Source organism: Euprymna scolopes, chromosome 36 (genome assembly GCF_053919585.1).
Source record: "Euprymna scolopes isolate OS-2025 chromosome 36, ASM5391958v1, whole genome shotgun sequence".
NCBI classification, from domain to species: domain Eukaryota; kingdom Metazoa; phylum Mollusca; class Cephalopoda; order Sepiida; family Sepiolidae; genus Euprymna; species Euprymna scolopes.
In genome coordinates, this window is record NC_136517.1 from 71,292,172 (window position 1) to 71,317,056 (window position 24,885).

General features: G+C 30.0%; 1 protein-coding gene and 1 long non-coding RNA gene across 2 annotated transcripts in view; one reads left to right on the forward strand and one right to left on the reverse strand.

The window, feature by feature from the left end:
* The window catches only part of LOC145260577 (uncharacterized), a 64,647-nt gene extending 62,619 nt beyond the window's left edge, over nt 1–2,028 (forward strand). Inside the window, exon 3 of the long non-coding RNA XR_013864334.1 lies at nt 1,894–2,028. This is a non-coding gene — a long non-coding RNA (uncharacterized LOC145260577). The remainder of the gene's footprint in view (nt 1–1,893) is intronic.
* A 2,915-nt stretch (nt 2,029–4,943) lies between these two features.
* The window catches only part of LOC145260576 (chymotrypsinogen A-like), a 71,714-nt gene continuing 51,772 nt past the window's right edge, over nt 4,944–24,885 (reverse strand). Inside the window, exons 4-6 of the mRNA XM_080118855.1 lie at nt 18,946–19,117; nt 9,156–9,289; nt 4,944–5,144 (exon numbers count right to left, since the gene is read on the reverse strand). Coding sequence (XP_079974981.1) covers nt 4,971–5,144; nt 9,156–9,289; nt 18,946–19,117 — 480 coding nt within the window. The 3' untranslated portion in view covers nt 4,944–4,970. The remainder of the gene's footprint in view (nt 5,145–9,155; nt 9,290–18,945; nt 19,118–24,885) is intronic.

Here is a 24,885-nt window from a genome sequence, read left to right on the forward strand (position 1 = left end):
TATATATATATATGGCTACTTCATTTGATCACATAAATTAATATACAAAAGTATTATTTTATGCGCAAATTTAATTCAACAGTGTTCAATGCATAGGTAGAGCTAGGTAGTGAGTTATAAAAATATATATGGCAATTAAGCTACATAGAATATTCCGCATTTCATCCATGCATAAGCCTGACGAATCCTAGCGTGGATGAAACGTGGAATATTCTGTGTAGCTTAATTGCCATATATATTTTTATAACTTACTATATATATATATATATATATATATATATATATATACAATATTTTTTATAACTGATTATGGTATATCAACCCTTCTCAAGTCAGTAAGCCGTTTTGATATAAGTGGGATAAATGAAAATAAATTTCGCATTTATTCATTTAGATTAATAATGTAACATTGTGTGGTGAGTTTCTTCTATCCCTTCCACTACCTCTTTCGTCGGCACAAACAGCTGTTCATCTGCAAAGAGAATGCTGTCGTTGACGCATTGTAGTTGGCTCACTGGATAATGATTGTCTCTCAGTGAGGTGACAGTAGCAGTTACCAAGATGTTGATCTTTTCTTCTTTTACTTTGTGGCTGGAATATTAGAAGCCATTAAAAGAACAACAAATAACTTCATTATTTGCTCTGGTATTTGGTTTACTTCTACACATAAATTCACAGTTAGTTCACTCGAATGAACTGCATGAAACGTTATTATCCCAGTCAAAAAATTTTTTAATAACACCAAAATATCAAAGAGATGATATTTTATGACAAACTCAAAAAACAAAAATTTGCTTGATGAAGTAATTTGTTTTAGATTTGGAGGTTCATGTAATAATAATCAATTTTGTGTATACACCTTCATAGTGTGATGGTGTTACTGAAATGTGTTGCTTACAGACAACTGTAAAACGGTGAAAAGCTTTAATGAATCAAAACAAAGCACCCAAAAACACCCAAAAACATACACACACTTATACATTATTATATCATTTCATGAATCTACACACAATTCTATAAGGAGATTTATTTTATGTATTTACTTCAACAGTGCTCAATATGTGTCTAGAGCTAGATAGTAATCTATGAAAATAGATATAACAATTAAGCTACATGGAATTTTTCGCATTTCATTCTCATAAGGACTCGTCTGGTTATTGCATGGAATTGATGTTAGCACATGCTATTCATATGGTGTTAAGTTTGCTAATTAACCAATATCATTCCTGCTTCTATTTTCAGCAGCTAATGGTCATACATTTATCAGCCAAAGGTTCATGCGGGAATAACAAAGAATTTGATTGAGTAACTAGAAAACTCAACACCATGTGAATATATAAGAACATGTGCTAAGATCAATTTCATGCAATAGCCTGACGAATCCTCACAAAGATGCAACACATAAAATTCAGTGTAGCTTAATTGCTATATATATTTTCATAACTTACTATATATAACTATAGATATAATTCTTGAGTGATTGGAATTCTGTCATCCTACTACCAGGGGTGGGGGTGATCACATATAAGTGTTGTCTACTTTCTGTTTTTTTTTTCCTATGAAAATTTTGATAAAGTCCTTGTGGTTTCTGAAAATCAGTGCATGATTGCGTTTAATTGCATGTGAAACAATTGCAGAACAATCGTTGATGCCAAAAAATAAAGACTGGAATTTTCTCATTGGAATTTAAATAATTATTACAAGGAATTTTAATAAAGAAAAATTGTTGACCCATGAATTTTCAAAGATTAATTGCTCTCTCTAGTATACTGAGTTTACTATTGACTTTGTAATTATACATATAGAGAGAGTGCTTAAGGAATTTGAGGACATTTCTATTTTTGTAATTTAAATTAAAAATATACTAATTAATATATTTCTTTTTACTTTCAGAAGACCCTATAGCAGATAACAAATGAAACGAAAAGACATGTTGCAATAATGTCTATAAAAGCGAAACACAGCAATTCAGAAATTGCAACATTTCTAAAAGTCGTCGGATCTTTCGTTCGTAAAGTTAGAAAGGAGTTAAAACAGTGGTGATGATTTGCCCACCAGCAAGAGAAAACAGCATTGCCAACATTTTGATTCACTCAGAAGACCTGAGTTTATCAGAAGGGTGCATTGTATGATCGACGAAAATCATGGGACATCAATGCGACATTTTGCTAAAGATTTTCAAATGTCTGAAGGAACAATAAGGAGTATTGTTCATCCAGACCTTGGATACGGTTCTTAGGCGTGGTCAGTTTGTATCAACAAAAACTCAAGAAAATTTTAGGGTCCGTGCTTTTGGGGCACAACCTAAGAAAATAAATAATTCAACACAAGCTACTGAAACAACGAACACAACAACTTCATAAAATGTAACAAAGTAAAGGTTTATTCTGGCGAATTTTCACAGGGAGATATTATTCCTGGTCAACCCCGACTCTGGCCACCTGATGCAGTCACGGTAGTTATTCCCAGTGGGAATCATCGATACCAGATGAGATGACACAGAGATGGAGAGAGCGAGGAAAGGGTCCGATCTGCTTGGTGTCTCTCTCGGTAAGCAGGAGGTTTTTCCTTCAAACTGGAACCTGTTCGAGTTCCTTAGAGGATAGAAAGGATCAATGCGCCACACCCCTGATTGGTCAGTCTGTGGCCGAATCACGCAGGGGAGAGGCATTCATTTGCAAAAGAAAAAGTTCCATTTGTTTCTGCAACAAAATCGTTTAATAAATTCTCTTTAATAAATTGAAACATCCAGAAGAACTTTGGGGGTTCACCGATGATCATGCCACACTGAAGTTATGGCCTCCTCCTAACTTATCAGACCTTAATCCTTTCGATTATTATGTGTGGGGTATCGTTGAACGGGGGCTTAAAAAGCATCCTCATAGAACCAAATTTTCTCTGATGGAAACAATAGCATGAGCAATGGAGGACATAAATATAGACCATCTGATCAAATCTTGCAGTCAGTGATAGATCAATATTATATTTATTTGTTTTGTTACAAGATATTGTAAATTTCTACCATTTAGCAGTTTTATTTTCGGTGTGTGTGTGTGTGTGTGTGTGTGTGTGTGTGTGTGTGTGTGTGTGTGTGTGTGTGTGTGTGTGTATTAGCGGTATTTACACGGCATTGCCTGTATGGAGATTCATTGCTGGTCCAAAGATTTTTTCGGAAAAATTCCAATATAGTCGCGTTTACTTCTTGAAAGAAAACTTTTGAAACATTGTAATATGACGTTAAGCAATAAAAATACTGTTAGTGGTGCTGCTAAAAACTAGGTTGCTGTAAAACGGCAAATGGGTTTAACGAAACGGAACAAATTCAAATTAATTTGCTTTGTTTAAAAGCAAATTATTTTAAATCTAAAAAATTATTTCAAATCTAAAAAATATCAATAAAATAATAATAATAATTATTATTATTTATAAAAATCTTTCTAGACAAGGCATGAAACCAGTAAGGAGCTAAAATAAAAGAAATAGATTCAAACCCGGAAAATAGCAATTCCTCCCCCTTTGTCAGAAACATCCATTGCTCATGCAATATGAGGAGTAAAGAACAAAATAAGGGAAGTAAAAGTTATGAATTTGCTGAAAGTAAAAACCAAAGTCCATTTTCTACTTTTCTAAATAAATGCTGAAGCTTTTTTTTTTCTGGAATACATTCTTCACTGAGATGTTCTTTGTTTAATTTTTCTGTCCTTTTTTGGGGTAATGAATACAAGCTTTGTGAAACGGGATCAGAGTGAAAGTGTCAGAATTTAATTCTTCCATCTACCCTTCCTTCTCTCTTTTCCTTCTTTCTTTAACCCCCCCTCTATGCAAGTAGTTGTAGACTGCTACTGATAGCACGTGACTGTTTCTTTGTTGACGATTGGTCGAGTGATTTTTTGCTCGCCAGACTAAGCGAAAATGGAAGTGAAAAAAGGCAGTTGCTGCCTTGGCTTTTGGGAGTGAAAGGTCGTTGTTTGAAAATGTCAGACCTGGATGCAGTAACCCATCATGGCAAGACATCAGGGGGCTCTAGATGAAGGTCCTATTTTCTCAGTTAAATTTTCGTCTAGGTGACGAAAATGAAAAGAAAAATGCCGGTTGAGTTCAGACAGAAAAGTCTTTAAAAATCAAGTCAAAAGTCTTGTCTAGAGGAGAAGAAATAAGTGCAAATGTTAAACCTCAGACGAGTGAAAAAAGTGACGTTGCAAACAACAATAATTTGATTGTTCCTCAGGAAATATTCGAAGTGGAAAAGAAAGTGTATAATCTTTAATGGTGCAGCAAGAAGAAAGAGCCTTCTCTAATAAGAAAAAAGTTTTCCTTCGACTAAGCTGTCAAAGCTACATCAGGTCAAGTAATGTTTTTTTTTTTTTTAAGTAAAAGCCGACAAATATGAATAAAAGAAAGTTGAAGATGCAGATTTATTTAATAAAAAAAGAAGAAAATCCAACGAGACATTTTTTATTTTTATGCTATCTCAAGCAGGAATGACAATTCTTCTCTCTAAAAAAATTGTGTATAAATTATCCTTGCTCCTAAAAAAATATTCTTACCTCAAAGTAAGTTTTGCCTCTTTCTTAATCTTCTTTTCTCTTTTAATTCAATCCTTTCTCTCTCCTGAACTGTTTCTAGAACCTTTAAGGTTCGCCAAAAGGGGACATTTTTTGGCAGTCAAAATACAGTCTATTATACGCTTTAAAGGTGAACTTCAGACTTTATTCTTATTTTTTCTCCCTCCCCTTTCAATTTATTTTTCCGTCTTTAAATAAAATTTTATAATTATTTCAAGTGGTTTTTACTTCTTCTTTCCCTTTGTCTTACTTGTAAATAGTTATATGTAATTGGTTTTTACAGGTTCTAGTAATGTGGCTGTTGCTAAGTTAAATTCGGAGAAAAGAAAAACAAGTAAAAACAAAAAATAATACAAAGATAAAGAAGAAAGACATGAATAAAAAATGCAAAATTGTTTTATTTTGTCAGTCGGTGTTGTGAACTGCAAGGATTTGTTGTATCCAGTTTAGAAATGAAAAGATGCGTGTGAATACGTTGGGAAACCCAACAGAATAACACTGACCCATACCCCACGATGTCACTCCGACTAAAACAAATTTACCTTCCCGGCGACACACCAAAGGACCCCCGGAATCCCCCTATAAATAGAAAAGAAAAAAGAACTTATTAAAAAAAAACAAAAAAAATAATAAAGAAATAAAATAAAGAAAGAAAAAAGAAAATTAAGAAAGTACAGAGAAGCACTGTGTAATAAAAAGAAAAATAATTAAGTGAAAATTAAACAATAACACGAACTGGTATTGTGTAGACACATCGGCCTAGAAAGAAAATGGCTGCTGAGTCTTGAGAATGCGTCCAACAAATCTTGTAAATAATGATTTCATGTGGACTGAAGAAATAACAATATGCTGGCTAACAATTTCGAAAGTTTTCAATGGATTACCAAGCGTCAGTTAATAGCTAATTCTTGGAGATGTGAAATCTGTAATTTATTAGATGAAAATGTTCAAAATATGTGTTTCATTGTTCAATACAAAAAAAAACAAACAAACAAACAAACAAAAAAACAATCTTTTTGGAGCGAAGCAATGGCATTAAAGATGAGAACAGTACTCCGAAGAATCCAAATAATACGAATAACCAATCCTTATCTAAAAAATTCAGAAACTTAAGAAAAACCTAAAATGAATTTTTCTAAAATCAAATCTAAATCATTATAGGCATAAGTATATTTTCAATTATTCTTCTGTAATCCAGCAATATACCTCCACCTGGGCAGGTAAATACAGCTGATATATTAAAAAAAATGGTATAACCCTATGCATAAAAAAACAATGTATACACACACACACACAGTATATATATATATATATATATATATATATATATATATATATATATATATATATATATATATATATATATACGTTTGATTGAACACGACAGAGTTATTCCTTTTTCCGATCTTGTTGGATATCTTTTCTATTTGCCGAGGGGTCTTTTTAATTTCGGCAAGCGTATTTTATAGAATAGCACCTAAAAGTTGTTCGTCAGCCATATTTTTCGCAAGCGCTTTTTATCGGGCATTCGATTGTCGTCAGGAGCAATTGTTGTTGCTTTCTTTTCCTTTTCAATTCCTTTGAGGTTTTGTGTATTTATAATTTTTTTTAATTGTCTATGAAGGTGGGTGCAGGAGTGTTGGGGGCGAATTACTTTATTTGTATTTTTTTTTAGTTTCGATTTTCCTATTTTATAGTTTATTAATTTAGTTTCATGTTAGTTATTAAATACTATTAGTATATTTGTCCCGGTGTTAAATGAGATCCGGTTTAAAAAGGGCTGAGTTTTTTTATAAGTATGGCTTCTAGTAATTTTAGTCGTCGTGTGCAGTTGTTAAGATATCGAATTTTAGTATTTTTAGTTAAGATATTTCTAGTATCGGATGACTGTAGGTTTTTATTGTGGGATGTTACACGAAAACAAAAAGATCAAACTAATAATAATAATAATAATAATAATAATAATATATATATATATATATATATATATATATATATATATATATATATTATACTAAATTTAAAACTTCCAATTTAATAATTAAAAACAATAACAATAGTAACACTACACTAAACCAAACTAATGTAGTGTATGAATTTATTTGCCCCTTCGAAGAATGTCTCCAACCCCACTCTAAAAGCTCATACAATGCCTACATTGGCTACACCACAACAACACTCTCACGACGACTAACCTATCATTTAGCTCAGAATAGTGCCATAAAATAACACCTAACATCCAATAAACTATAAAATAGGAAAAGCGAAACTAAAATAAAATAAAATAATTCGCCCCATACCCTCCTGCACCCACCTCTATAGCCAATTAAAAAAATATTATAAATACACCAATCCTCAAAGGAAAAGAAAAGGAAAAGAAAACAACAACAATTTAACTCAGCATCACTGAGGATATTAACTTCTACTAGGGTTGCTTCTTTCTCCTTCTTGCCTCATATCAGTATGTCAGGTTTTAAAGGTTCATTTTCTAGATACATAGCTGTAGGGATTGTACAGTCATAGTGGATGGTGTATGACTTGTTTTCGACTGCTGCATTTTAGTATACGTTCCCAGGACTGACTGCTGCATTTTAGTATACGTTCCCAGGACTGACTGCTGCATTTGATGTTCAACTTTTCACAGATCATCCAATGGAAATATTTACACACTCCATTGTGCCGCATTGTGTAGTAGCAATCCCTTAGCAGAACTTTACAGTTGGATGTTAGATTGCTCACAGCCTACTTTTGTGTGGCAGAACCTGGACTTGCTGTCGTTGTTGAGACAACTGATTTTCTTTAAAGAATTTGTCATCAAGCTTTGATCTTGTACAGCCATTAAATCCCTCTCATGATCATAGTGAAGTGATCCTCTTTTTAGTCAGTCTATAGAACCTTCCTTATCTGTATAGTCATAGGTGAATTGATCCAAAAACTACAGACTATGCTGGTGGCCCATTTTTCCAGTTTTTTCAGTGGAAGTTGATGTATTTTTGATGACTCTTTTGAGATATAGGATCTCATCATATATATTCATTATATGTTCATGGGCGCGATCTTTTTAAAACGGTTGTTCCTTTGAGTACAATTCCAATTCCTTTTCATGTCGTACATAAGTCCTTGGTATTTTGTTATTTTCTTCCTCTCAGCTTTGTTAAACCCAGCATCATCAGGGACACTTAAACTAGGGTTGTTACTTTCTCCCTCTTGTTCCATGTCACTCTATCACGCTTAACAGCTCCGTTTCCTATGTACATAGCCATAGGAATTTCATAGTCATAATGGATGATGTATGACTTATTTCCAACTGTTTTTCTGGTAAACATGCTCCCATGATTTGCTGCTACACTGGATATTCACATTTTTACAGATTTTCCAATGAATATATTTACATATTCCATTATGTCGCATTATATAATAGCAACAGAACTTTATAACTAGACTAGCGGGGATGCCCGACGTTGCCTGGGTGTTTGTTGCAAAAAACAAAACAAAAAAAGTCGTAGTGGGCAGGCAGGCTTGAACCAGTATTGCAAAGGAGTAAAAAGAATGTGAAACAAAGAGTTGGTAATTAACATTTGCCTGGGTGGAGAAAATTGGCACAAAGACGAAATAAAAAATTTTTTTAAAAAAGATAAAGAGATAGAGGTGGGATCGAACTCGAAAACATACAGCAAGTAATCAGTGAATTTATTGAGTTGGAAATTAAGTTATAATCATAGGAGCCGGCACAGAAATGAAAATGGCTTTTAAACCTGGCCCAGGGCCAGTTAAGCTTTCCATTTTCAATCATGGTATTTTTTTCCCCACGAGGTCGTTTATAATGTGGGGGAAAACCAGCCCCCCAAAAAGTGAGAACTCTGACAATGTCCAAATGAATAGCAATTGTCTGATATGAAGGGGTTTCTCCACATTGATCAAAGCGAATTACCTTTTCGACGTCCCGGCCATGAAGGCTGAGAAGTGGTTGACTTTGCTTCAATTTAGTTTTGCTTTATTTATACGAAAAAGACGAACAAACATGCAAAAGAACGGAATAGAGGGAATTTTTTACAAGTCGATGTAAATAAATGTAGATACGACGACCGTTCGCAAATCATAGATATTATAATCTAGGGAGTATATAAAAAGTTCTAAAAAATAGTAACGTGGTCGAGAGCCCCTCCCCCACAAAACTTTTTTGGACATACAAAAACGCGAGCCACTTTTGCCTTTTATATATATGTATATAGAAGATGCCAGGTGGCTCACACTCTCTACTTCTGTGTGGCAGAACCTATACATATATATGTGTGTGTGTGTGTGTGTGTGTGTGTGTGTGTGTGTGTGTGTGTGTGTGTGTGTGTGTGTGTACGTGTTTGTATTCTTGCACACAAAAAAAAACAGAATAGGCACCTAGGTACACAACAAACTGACAGAAAAAAATAGTAAAAAAATACAAAGATAACAGAAATAGTATTTTCAAAGGGAGGGAAGGAGAGAGTAGAGATAGGTTGGTTGCTCGGTCACAGTGTCTCCTCCTTTCACAGCCAAACAACAGAATAGGTACAATCAAAAAGCAAAACCCAAAACCAACAATGTTATACTTACAGAACAAGCCCCTCGTACACCATTACCAACGCAAATTTGTGAATTTAATACAATTCCTTGCCAACTTATATTGCAAGATTGCTGGTCTGTGATGCTCACTTTAAGTTCATTAAGTACGTTTGGATTCCCAGTGCCTGAAATAGGACAAAATAAATAAAAATTGTGTGTTTATTCTAGTTTATTTTTTATCTTTACTTTTGCAATATTTTTAGTTTACACCCTTTAAATATTTGCTATCATTTGCTGTCTCAAGATAATGAACTTCTTTAAGCCTTTATTTCAACCGTGTAAATAATGACGAGACGGCCTGTTATATTTTAGTTTGAATCATTTTGTTATATTTCCGTTAAAGTAAAAGTTTCTATGGCACGTGATTTTGCGCACGTTCCTTTTCCTTTTTGAAACGGCTGAGTTTTTTTCTTCTTCAACATTTCGTTACTAACAGCTCTTGCGTTTACTGCAGCTACCTGCTATTTGCTCTTATGTTTATTATTGGCTGTGAAATTAGTTCAGTAAAGCCTAGTAAAGAGATTTTGCTCTGTCTTCCGTTCTATGATAAAACATCACACATTTGGAATGTTAATTTTGATGAAAGTCTTTTTTTGATCTTCCCCTAAAAAATGATTCCTCGTTTAATAATATGCATTATTGATAATATAAATTATCAATAATGCATATTATTAATATATATTATTAATATTATGTATTAGTAATAACATGTATTATTAATAATATGTATTATTAATAATACATATTATTAATAATATATATTAATAATAATATATATTATTAATAATATGTATTATTAATAATATAAATTATCAATAATACATATTATTAATATATATTATTAATAATATGTATTAGTAATAATATGTATTATTAATATGTATTATTAATAATATATATTAATAATAATATATATTATTAATAATATGTATTATTAATAATATATATTATTAATAATATATATTATTAATAATACATGTTATTAATAATATGTATTATTAATAATATGTATTATTAATAATATATATTATAATTAATATGTATTATTAATAATATATATTAATAATACATATTATTAATAATATATATTATTAATAATACATATTATTAATAATATATATTATTAATAATACATATTATTAATAATACATATTATTAATAATACATATTATTAATAATACATATTATTAATAACATGTATTATTACTAATTAACAAAAACAAAATAAAACCATTTTTAATGCCTATACAGATTTTTTTCTCACGTTCTCATCTTTAAACATTACCAATAAACAATATCTTTAAACATTACCAATAAACAATATCTTTAAACATTACCAATAAACAATATCTTTAAACATTACCAATAAACAATATCTTTAAACATTACCAATAAACAATATCTTTAAACATTACCAATAAACAATATCTTTAAACATTACCAATAAACAATATCTTTAAACATTACCAATAAACAATATCTTTAAACATTACCAATAAACAATATCTTTAAACATTACCAATAAACAATATCTTTAAACATTACCAATAAACAATATCTTTAAACATTACCAATAAACAATATCTTTAAACATTACCAATAAACAATATCTTTAAACATTACCAATAAACAATATCTTTAAACATTACCAATAAACAATATCTTTAAACATTACCAATAAACAATATCTTTAAACATTACCAATAAACAATATCTTTAAACATTACCGATAAACAATATCTTTAAACATTACCGATAAACAATATCTTTAAACATTACCGATAAACAATATCTTTAAACATTACCGATAAACAATATCTTTAAACATTACCGATAAACAATATCTTTAAACATTACCGATAAACAATATCTTTAAACATTACCGATAAACAATATCTTTAAACATTACCGATAAACAATATCTTTAAACATTACCGATAAACAATATCTTTAAACATTACCGATAAACAATATCTTTAAACATTACCGATAAACAATATCTTTAAACATTACCGATAAACAATATCTTTAAACATTACCGATAAACAATATCTTTAAACATTACCGATAAACAATATCTTTAAACATTACCGATAAACAATATCTTTAAACATTACCAATAAACAATATCTTTAAACATTACCAATAAACAATATCTTTAAACATTACCAATAAACAATATCTTTAAACATTACCAATAAACAATATCTTTAAACATTACCAATAAACAATATCTTTAAACATTACCAATAAACAATATCTTTAAACATTACCAATAAACAATATCTTTAAACATTACCAATAAACAATATCTTTAAACATTACCAATAAACAATATCTTTAAACATTACCAATAAACAATATCTTTAAACATTACCAATAAACAATATCTTTAAACATTACCAATAAACAATATCTTTAAACATTACCAATAAACAATATCTTTAAACATTACCAATAAACAATATCTTTAAACATTACTACTAAACAATATCTTTAAACATTACCAATAAACAATATCTTTAAACATTACCAATAAACAATATCTTTAAACATTACCAATAAACAATATCTTTAAACATTACCAATAAACAATATCTTTAAACATTACCAATAAACAATATCTTTAAACATTACCAATAAACAATATCTTTAAACATTACCAATAAACAATATCTTTAAACATTACCAATAAACAATATCTTTAAACATTACCAATAAACAATATCTTTAAACATTACCAATAAACAATATCTTTAAACATTACCAATAAACAATATCTTTAAACATTACCAATAAACAATATCTTTAAACATTACCGATAAACAATATCTTTAAACATTACCGATAAACAATATCTTTAAACATTACCGATAAACAATATCTTTAAACATTACCGATAAACAATATCTTTAAACATTACCGATAAACAATATCTTTAAACATTACCGATAAACAATATCTTTAAACATTACCGATAAACAATATCTTTAAACATTACCGATAAACAATATCTTTAAACATTACCGATAAACAATATCTTTAAACATTACCGATAAACAATATCTTTAAACATTACCGATAAACAATATCTTTAAACATTACCGATAAACAATATCTTTAAACATTACCGATAAACAATATCTTTAAACATTACCGATAAACAATATCTTTAAACATTACCGATAAACAATATCTTTAAACATTACCAATAAACAATATCTTTAAACATTACCAATAAACAATATCTTTAAACATTACCAATAAACAATATCTTTAAACATTACCAATAAACAATATCTTTAAACATTACCAATAAACAATATCTTTAAACATTACCAATAAACAATATCTTTAAACATTACCAATAAACAATATCTTTAAACATTACCAATAAACAATATCTAAACATTACCAATAAACAATATCTTTAAACATTACCAATAAACAATATCTTTAAACATTACCGATAAACAATATCTTTAAACATTACCGATAAACAATATCTTTAAACATTACCGATAAACAATATCTTTAAACATTACCGATAAACAATATCTTTAAACATTACCGATAAACAATATCTTTAAACATTACCGATAAACAATATCTTTAAACATTACCGATAAACAATATCTTTAAACATTACCGATAAACAATATCTTTAAACATTACCGATAAACAATATCTTTAAACATTACCGATAAACAATATCTTTAAACATTACCGATAAACAATATCTTTAAACATTACCAATAAACAATATCTTTAAACATTACCAATAAACAATATCTTTAAACATTACCAATAAACAATATCTTTAAACATTACCAATAAACAATATCTTTAAACATTACCAATAAACAATATCTTTAAACATTACCAATAAACAATATCTTTAAACATTACCAATAAACAATATCTTTAAACATTACTACTAAACAATATCTTTAAACATTACCAATAAACAATATCTTTAAACATTACCAATAAACAATATCTTTAAACATTACCAATAAACAATATCTTTAAACATTACCAATAAACAATATCTTTAAACATTACCAATAAACAATATCTTTAAACATTACCAATAAACAATATCTTTAAACATTACCAATAAACAATATCTTTAAACATTACCAATAAACAATATCTTTAAACATTACCAATAAACAATATCTTTAAACATTACCAATAAACAATATCTTTAAACATTACCAATAAACAATATCTTTAAACATTACCAATAAACAATATCTTTAAACATTACCAATAAACAATATCTTTAAACATTACCAATAAACAATATCTTTAAACATTACTACTAAACAATATCTTTAAACATTACCAATAAACAATATCTTTAAACATTACCAATAAACAATATCTTTAAACATTACCAATAAACAATATCTTTAAACATTACCAATAAACAATATCTTTAAACATTACCAATAAACAATATCTTTAAACATTACCAATAAACAATATCTTTAAACATTACCAATAAACAATATCTTTAAACATTACCAATAAACAATATCTTTAAACATTACCAATAAACAATATCTTTAAACATTACCAATAAACAATATCTTTAAACATTACAAATAAACAATATCTTTAAACATTACCAATAAACAATATCTTTAAACATTGCCAATAAACAATATCTTTTATATCGTATATGTCGATCTGGTTCATGCCACCAAAAACTAACCAACATGTTGCATCAGAACTTGCTTTTTCAGAGAACTTCATCTGCTGGACGGTATGCTCTTATTTGTGGTGGAACTTTTTTGTTGATGCGAAAATTTTGTCGACAGATCTTGGATCGCAAATGATCGCAATTTGATTTTTTCATTCCCTATATATATATATATATATATATATATATATATATATATATATATATATATATATATATATATATATATATAAATTGAACTCATTTTTCCCCTATGATTTCCCTTAGTAGGATTAAAAATCAAGACATTTTATGCGAATGTAATATGCACAAACTGCAGCACAATATCTGAGGTGTGTTATAGGCATATTACGTCTCCACTTCCTCGATAATCGTAGATGCCTATATTTTTTCTGCTGATAGTTAACTGCCATAATCGGTTAAAATCAATGGAAGTAGTAAAATCTTTTCTCTCTAATTAATTCCTCCTTCCCCTGCCACCACATACACCGTTTCTGGGATCGTTCACAAGGGATAGTTACGAAGGAACACCGGTTTGGGTTTTCTTTATTCGTAGTTGCTTAAAAAACTGGAATAGAATTTTACCGCTTTCTACTGGGTGAAACGCACCATGGACTTAACAGAATCGAAGGGTTATTTATGCCATTTTTTTTCGCTTTATTTCGTTTTGTAGTTGCTTAAAAAAACTGGAATGGAATTATAATGTTCCTTTTCATTCTATGCTTTCTACTGGGTGAAACGCACCATTAACTTAACCGAATCGAAGGGTTATTATGCCATTTTCTTTTCGCTTTTCACTGTGGTTTTTTGTTTTTGTTTTTCTCTTATTTTTGCTTTTTGTTTTTCCGATTTCTTTTTTAAAGAAGTTTTACGCTTGTTCACTGTTTTTTTTGTTTTTGTTTTTCCGATTTTTTTAAGAAGATTAACATCGTTTTCTTTTTTTTTTAAATATTTAAACAGGGTTATTACTTCGCTTATTCTTTACTTTAGTCCCCACCCCGTACACACACACCTCCAAACACCCGGGCAACGCCGGGTACCCGCGCTAGTTCTTAATAAATAATTAATCTCTATTAATTTTCCTTACTAAAAGAAGTTTGATAGAATATATAAAAGATTAAGGCGATTTTAATTTCAATTTTTTTCTGGCAAATAAAAAAGCTATAGCTATTCTTTTACCTCATCGTTCAGTTACAAATAAATCCTTCTAGACTAAGGCAATTTTTATTTTTGTCCTAATTATCCATTTTTTTCAAGTAAAAAAAAAGCCAAACCACGAATTATGTTATAATACAGAAGTACTTCAGTAAAAACCTCAATATTTCTAAAGTTTCCAAACAGTAGCGCGACTCATAAAATAAGAAAGTATATATATATATATATATATATATATATATATATATATATATATATATATATATATATATATATATATATATTAAACACTGAAGCACCAAATGTATTTTTGTAAAAAGAAATGATATGCAAATACAGATGCCACCCTCTTCATCTGTAAACATGGATGATTCTTCATTTTACGGACCATGCTGAAATAATAATGTTATTATTTAGCCATCTATTTTAAACAAGTTAACTTCTGTATTAAGATGGAATCTCTTCGGTTAATTTCCTTTCCCGTGTAACGCTCGAACACGGACAACTAGTATTAAATAAGTCAACTTGGATATACAGCAATTTATGGCATAGATAGAATAGGATATTAGTAATATAACAATATGACTGTAGTTTTGTGCTTGTTAAAGAAACATTTACACATTAGGGTTATCTAGGATTTGTGTTTTTTAATGGCATTAGGGTTAGGGTTGGTGTGTAACGATTACATGATTTGTTTAACGTTTTAAATGATTATTTAATACTGAAACACAATACATATTGTGAAGTGAAGTGAACATAAATAACTAATATATATATATATATATATATATATATATATATATATATATATGAATGGAAATGTATAAAAAAGAATATGAAAAGTATAAAAGCTTATAACTTTTCTTTATTCGTTTTCAATTGGTACAAAATAATATTATGAAAAAAAATAAAAACCTTTTTTTACAGGTACATATTTTCGACCGATCCTTCAGTCTTCATCGGTGTAGTGAAAATGATTTCTCTCTCTCTCTCTCTCTCCCTCTCTCTCTCTCTATATATATATATGTGTGCGTGTGTGTGTGTATGTGTATACAGAGTGGAACGATAAAATTGTCGCCATAGAAAAAAGACATGATTCCATTTCCGTATGATGAAAATCGTTTTTCTTTTTTTTTGTTGCAGAAAAAGTGTCAGTTGTGTACAAATCCCAAAAGCGAGAGGAGCCTTCTAACATGTCTGAAAGTGACACAATATTCAATGAGCGAGATCGGAGACGCACCATTGTACAACTCATGCTCTCTACCAATCTAAGTTATGACAACAGGACCATTGCTAACACCCTCAAAATGCAAATCCGGACAGTTCAACATGTGAGGGAACAATTCAACAAAGTTTCCGGTCACGGTTATGGTCTTTTGTGTGGTTTCAAGTGAGGGTCATATTATGCCACCTCACATCTTTGAAGTCAGCTTGAAAGTCAACACTAAAGTGTACCTGGATATGCTGAAGAGTATGGTGATCTCCTAGTGCAATCAGGTGGCCGCTGGCAGACCGTGGATGTGGCAACCGGACTCAGCGCCGGCCTACAAGTCCAAAGGAGATCCAGGCTTGGCTTCATAAAGAGTGCTACGACTTTTTACTCTTCTCTCATTGCTCCCCCTCTCCTTCCCTGGACTATGGTACTGATATATATATATATATATATATATATATATATATATATATATATATATAGGTTTCAGCCTCATAAGGACTTGTCAGGTCTTTGAATTGATTTTACCACGTGTTTTTTTATACACACGTGGTATTAAGTTTGCTTGCTAACTAATCAGATTCTTTGTTGTTCTCGCTCTTGTTTTCATCAGCCGACAGGCTGGCTTTTATCAGGTAAAGATCGGCTGACAAAGATCGGTTACCATTCAAATATTCAAAATATTAATTAAAGTTTCAAATATTAAAGAATATTGAAAATATTTTGTTAACCTATTTGTGTTCGAGCATTTGCATTGTTCAGAATTTTCCTATTGTATTTTAAAATTATTTTTTCCAGATTATAACTACAGCTATAACTCAATTTTACTGTTAAAGTTTTGCGAAATAAATTATGTAAGATATTATCAGGTGGGAAATATAGCCTTATGTGATTTAGAATTTTTTTCCCAAGTTGGTTTTGACATTTAGATTGAAACGGGGGATTGTCTTTGAGTGTGTTCGTACAGGGTGTAGGCTGAACATATTCAAGTTGTGTGTTTTTATATCTACATTCCTTCAGGGTTTTGTTATAGAAAGTTTTGTGGAAGTTAAAAATGTTCACATTAGAATTCTTTTTCTCCCACAAAGCTTTCTTTTACAAAGCATTAAAAATGACATCAGTTATGCAAAAGAAGGGTTTTCATTAAGGAAACAAGCCAACGTTCTATCGATATTAACTAATGTATGGAATATTTTAGTTGCAATATCATTTCAGTTTCTTATTTATATTTCTTTCATATATGAATGATTTCTATGACTCATCTGAATTTTTGAGATGAGGATTGGTTATTTGTATTATTATTCATCGGACTACTGGTCTCATCTTTAGTGTAATTTTCACAACGTTTCGGTCGATATAACCTCCGAATTACTTAGGGCCTCTATCCAGTTATGACTGACGGAACAAGAGCACGCTATCCCCATAAAGTAAATAAAGGGTTCCGCTCGAAATTCCATCTAAATTCTCGAGTTCGACAGAAACATTCCCGAGTTCGACAGAAACATTCCAAAGTTCGACAAGATACACCTGAAGAAGGTCGAAGGTTATATCGACCGAAACGTTGTGAAAATCACACTCAAGATGAGAACAGTAGTCCGATGAATGATACAATGATTTTCTAGTAGTTGGAAGAAATGTAATTGATATAAACTGTCTATTTAATGCAATAAATGTGTGTATTGTAAGGATGTTTTAGTTTAATAATAATATTTATAAATTTACTCAGATGAATGGGCTTCTAGTAGTTAAAGAAAAATATAATTAATATTATTCGTCTTTTAAATGCACTAAATGTATGTATGGTAATAATGTAGTAGTTTAACGGAATCCAATGGTTATAGTATCCACGTTTACTACAGATGTAAACATTTGTAGATCTGAGAGGCAGTGCTGTAGGAATAATGATACCTTCTAATAAATTTCTAACAGTGTTGTGAGGCGAATTAGAGGACTTAATTGATAGAAGGTGAAATAGGTATTTAAAAGAGGCATTTTGTTAGGCATAAATATTGGAATGAGATGTATGCATAGTTTTTGGAAGTGCTGTTAGTGATGAGAGTGACCTATTTATTTCAGGTGTCTTACTAAAACTGTAGTTGCAAGGGAAAAATCAAGTAATTAATTAATATTAATATTATATAAATAAGAAGATATAATTATATATTATTTATCTATAAACAAACTTGTTTCATCTTTTGAAGACTCATAAGTATAGATTCGCACAACTGACTCACCTAACAAAGAGTTCGAACTTATAACCTTGGGTCTTATAACCTAACGTCCTTAACTTCTTGTCCAGGAAGTCAGCGACACGATTGAGAGATGCAAAGGCAGTTTTAATGCATACCTGTACCAGTAATTACATCTAAAGTGTTCAACCAAAGAAATGGATCTATGACGAATATAATGTTAAATTGCATTTTAGTGTTAAGATAAATTAATTTCGAATATTTATTTTTCAATGTGTTTAACGTTTTTTAGAACAAGTGTGTAAAATTTAGTAAGTAAAACTGAGGCTAAAGCCTTATTTGTCATCGAAAAAAAAAAGATCATTTTGTGATGCCTAGCGTGAATATAAACAAGTGTCTACTAATGATTTGCAAATTGATAATTCAGTTCCACAAAATCTTTAATAAAAAACGTAAAATGCGGTCAGTAGTGGGAAGTCAGTGTACCTCACTTTAAAACTCTTCCGTATTTACCATGAGTTTCTCCCCATCCTGTAATCCAGCAATCCGAGTTGTCCATCGATTCTGGTTGGTTAGGAACTGGAAGGCAGGCTGGGTGGATGCTCCATGATAATTCCATTTTATTTTCCATCTTGATCAAGGCAATGTCGTTTGATGGGTGAGTGTTGTGCACATAGTCGGGATGCTGAGAAAATAAAACGAAAATAAAGAAGAAGAAGAAGAAGAAGAAGAAGAAGAAGGAGAAGAATCTTCATTTAATCAAGAGAAAATGCAAATTTTACACAAGGGAAAGTGGCATGAAATTACTTAAAAAGGTATTCTTCTACATGTTATAAAAATCATAATTTATCTATATTTAAAGCAATGTTATATATATATATATATATATATATATATATATATATATATATATATATAACGAGGTTCCTTCAGTCTTTGACAGACTGAATACCCACGTAGGGGTGCCTGCACATGAAAATTTTTGTGGCAGGAGGTGCGCAATCTCCAACCACATCTCTCTTGAGTCGGTTGACATTGTTAAATACCAGTGGCAAGTGAAGTATATGTTCAGGACGACTGGAAACAAATGCCGAGATAAGCAGAGAGCACATACAGCGACTAGAATTCCCAAATGCTCACCCATCTGGTAATAACCAGGCTCAATGTTGCCTAACTTCGGTGATCTGACGAGAACCAGTGTGTCAACGCGATTATGCCGTATATATATATATATATATATATATATATATATGAAATAAAATGGAGGTGGAAGGACCTGGATACTCAACGTTTCGCCCGATTTATGCGGGCTTCTTCAAGAGGGATGGTCATTGAAGAAGCCCGCATAAATCGGGCGAAACGTTGAGTATCCAGGTCCTTCCACCTCCATTTTATTTCATATCGTCGGATTTAATCCAGCTCAACAATCATATATATATATATATATATATATATATATATATATATATATATATATATATATATATATATATATATATATATATATATATATAACTCCTTTGATCCGACTATAGGTTCTTGGATTCTTCAGAGGGATTGGACCTTGTAGAGTAATTCATTTTATATACATTCAGTAACATAGCAAGGGCGGGTGGGGGGGGGAGCGGTCCGCTCCGGGCGGCACGTTCCAGGGGCGGCATTTTGAGAGGGTTAAAAGAAAATGAAAGCTAACAAAAAATCTGTAATTGTATGCTGAAATGTTGTAAAACAACGGGACTTTTAGAGATATCAGAATCAGAAAAATGTGTCCCTATTTTATGTGCGACACACCTCAGGGGCGGCATTTTGAGGGATTAAATATAGAAAATAGAAAAAATAAATAAAAATAAATAAAAGCTAACAAAATATCTTAAATTTTATAGCGAAAAGTTTTAAAAAAATCGAAACATTTGGAGGTATTGCAATCGGAATGTGTCCCTATTTTACGAGCGGCCCATACGAGGGGGCGGCATTTTGGGAGGTTAAGAATAGAAAATAGGAAAGAATAAATAAAAATAAATAAAAGCTAAGAAATTTTTTTTATTTCATACCGAAAAGGTCGTAAAAAATCGGACTTTTGCAGGTATCGGAATCAGAAAAATGTGTCCCTATTTTACGAGCGGCCCATGTCATGAGGCGGCATTTTGGGAGAGTAAAAATAGAAAAAATAAATAAAAGCTAACAAAAAATCTGAAATTTTATACTGAAAACGTTGTAAAAAATCGGAACTTTTGGAGGTATCGGAATCGGAAAAATATCTCCCTTATTTACGATTCCAAAACCGATCGTTTTAAATTTTTAATTCAATTTTTCATTATTAATACTAATGATAAATATTTGTTTTTAAATTATCATTAAAACTAAAATGATAATAACATCAAAATACGATGTAAATTTATTTTATTTGTAAAACAAAGTTTTAAAAAAAAGGTTGCATAAATTATCTAGGTAACCTTTCAAAGAAAGCAGTTGATTTACATGTTCCAAATACTGTAGAAAAATTAAACGAAACATTTTTGTCAAGAAAAATATTTTCAAACATCACTGATAATTAAATGATACAACGGAAAATTAGCAACAGAAAATTACGTAATTTTGGAATTGTAGAAGCATTAAGCTAGGGAATAAAAATCGACTGTAAACAGATTTTATGATCGTCATATCAGGGAATATAATTTTAAATGGGAACTACGCCTAAAATACTATTTAAGTGGCTTTCTTTTCGATAGTTTAAATACTGCCGAATTTCTGTCAAGTTTCGAACAATCACGGAGTAATTGATTTTTTTTTCAAACTATTAACAAAATTTTATAATCACTGACGTATTTATGATTAAACCGAAATTTAGTATAATGAATTAATTTTGGTAATAATATTTTAACTTTTAACTTTTTTTTATTAATATAATAATTGTAAAAGATAATACAAGAAAAATCTCCTTAGAACGCGTAGTTTCTGTGAGAGGCACTTAAATCCTATTTCAAACTATATCGTCCTTAACAATAGTCTTAAACTCTATCTTCAATTGATATTTATTCCGTAGATGTTTAATTTTCATACCTTTCCAAACTTAGTTCCCCGGTGTCTAATTTTCCTAAATTTAATTAAATTAAAATAAAAATATAAAAAGTGATTTTTAATGTTTTTGATTCATTTGAGATTTTATATTTTATCTGTTTTTGCTTTAATTAGTTGGTGGGTTTTGTTCGGTGTCTTTTTTGTCCGATCCCATATATATATATAAGTGATGGGACGATTCCAAATTTTTCTCCGATTCCGATTCAATTACCGATTCTGTCTTAAATTCCCGATTCCGATTCTTTTTAAATTTCTAAATATTTAATTAGTTATTGGTTTTTCTTTCTTTTTTTTTAATTACTCTACGTTTGCATATATTTTTGAAAACAAAAAATACACTTAGTGTATGCGTGGGAGGGACATATATTAAATATATGGGGTGGGGGTCTAAATATTTTTCGCGAATGTTTTCCTTTTAATTGATTGAAAATAATGAAACAAATAAAGATGCATTTCTCTTTAAAAAAAAAAGCTGATTTTCATTTGTCATTAGTTGGCAAAATGCTATTTGAATATTTCATAAAAACTTGAAAATAACGATTTTTATGCAAAATAAAACGTTATAGGAACAGAATAGTTAACACAGTCCCTTCTCCATTTTAAACATGATTTTCTAAATAACACAGTTACTATATAGAAAACAATTCTTAACTAAAGAACGGATATGAATGTATTCTTAACTATTCTATACGTTATCTCTACCAAATAATGTTCATATATTTACCCTAATCCTCAATATTTGCCCGCTTATTACTACTGACAAACAAAAAGAAGGATACAGATAATTATAATAGAAATGCTTTTTACTAATATTGCGAGAATTTTAGACTTGGCTAAAAATGATATTTTCCTTTTATTTTATTCGACTTTCATTTTGTTTTATGCGATCTTTCCGGAAAAAAAGCACAATTACTTATAAATGTAAACTTTAGTACATTAATTTAACCTAAAATGATGAATAATCATCATTTTCAGGCTACTCTAACATTGTAAAAATGTTTACTAACCCGAAGTCTGTCTGGCAAATTTGTAAAACTATACGTAATCGTTTAGACCCCCCTTCCCCCAAAAGCTTACACAATTTATTTCCATAAGGAAAATAATAATTTTTTGTTAGTGATCTAAAATACTACAATGTCTCTAAAATGAAAAATCATTTTACGTCCTATTAATATTGAAGCGGATCTCCACCCTAAATTCTTAAATAATTGTTTTGTTCGTTTATATTTTTTAAGGCGTTAACGTGTAATCGCCTTAAAAATAGAATCTTGTTTTATTTTGGAAGGGTGACCTAGCCGAGGGACCCAATGTACTACTACTACTATTACTTGTAAGTTCTTACATATTATAAGTTTAAATATGAAAAAATGATTAAATGTTATAAAAATAGTAATTGTTTTTTAAATCTGTAAAATAGTTTAAACGTATTTAGAATAGATTTTTAGAAATACACTTACATTTTAATGTTGGCAAAATGTCCATGTCTTTCAGTGGAAACAAACCAACCAAACTTTTCAAGAATTTACTAGTAGTCTCGATGTTATTGCTTCTATATCCATCCAAGCTTAATTTTACAATCAGGCAGATGGTAAGTTGCAAACTGTCTTAGGCGCCGGCGTACTCACTAAATCAAAGTTTTAAGTAGAAATAATCAAAGAAACATAATGGCGAACTATTTTTTCAATCGTAGGTGTTAAAATTCACAAATTAATTTTAAATCTAATTCAAAGACAACCTTTTTCATACTTTTTTTGTCCATTTCTTCTAATATTTGTAAATGCTAACTGATGGAGACAAGACCCAACTGGACAAACCCCCAAAAGCATGAAATAAATAAAAATTAAAAAAAAAAAACACTTTTAAGTTTGATGGCATTTTTCTGGACAAAATGTTTATTTAATTTTAAACATTTTTTCTGAATCTCGTAAATAAACTGAGCGAATATTTGCAAAGTTTTAATTTTTGTTTTATTTATTTTATTCAAGGAAAATACATTTACATCTTATTTTGATGTTATTATGAGCTATAGAGTTCAGTTTTACTAATAGTTTCAAAACGATAAATATTTATCATCAATACTAGCAATGGAAAATTAAGTTTAAAAAGTATTAAAAGAATCAGTTTTTGAATCAGAAATTAGATTTAATTTTTCCCGTTTCCGATACCCCCAAAAGTTCCGATTTTTCCAATTCCTGATTCCGATTAGTCGTCCCAACACTATATATGTGTGTGTGTGTGTGTGTGTGTATGTGTATATGTGTGTGCGTGTGTGTGTGTATATATATATATATATACACATATATGTATATATATACATATGTATACATATACATATGTGTATATCCATACACACATATATGTATGTATATGTACATATATATGTGTGTATACATACATATATAGGGGGGTCTAATATATATACTCACACACATATATGTATGTAATGTATATATATGTGTGTGTATACATATATGTATGTATATATGTGTATATACATACACACATATATGTATGTACATATACATGGTGCTCGGTAAATATGTCACCGGTAAAAATGGCAAAATGGAATAAATAGGTAAAAATGGGACCAATGTAGTCCGACCAGGAACAAAAACAAAAGGCGACGTTAGAAAGCTAACTAAAAATGGTTATATCGAGAACATGGATGGTGTATTCTCCTTCCAGGGAAGGCTTTTTTTTCTTCTGCTGCAGACTGTTTTAAACTGAACTGTCGAGTTTTTTCTGCTGATGTGGGTTTTACGAATTGGTGGAAAGTATATGAACATGAAGCTAGCACATCTCATGCTCAAGCGTTTCTTAACTGGAAAGATCTAGAGATCCGACTTGCTGAAGGAAAGTTAGTTGACAAAGTAGAGCAACATCTTATTGAGACGGAAATTAAGAAGTGGCGGAAATTCTAGCTAGATTGCTAGACATCGTCAGGTTTCTTGCCAAGCAGAATATGGCAACTACAGGGTCATCGGAAAGACATCCATAATGATGAAGGAGATCAAGAAAACAAAGGGAATTTTTTAGAATTGGTAAATTTATTGGCCAAGTGTGACCCTGTGCTCCGTGAACATTTGTTGAGAGTTGACCTGGGAAAGAAAATCGCTAATCCAGTTATTACACACAAGGATTTCAAAAAGCGCCGATACAAAACGTTTTTTTTTCTCTTCGAGGGGCTCAACCTCTTAATAATAACATTATGAAGAAAAATAAAAGAAAACTACATCGGATTATCCTCTCTTTGATGCAACCATGTTATTTGGCGAAAATTCGGACTTTAACAACAATAAAAAAGTAAATAAAAATAATTTTATCATTTCATAACATTTCCAAATATTCTCATTTAAATTTATTATTATATTTGTT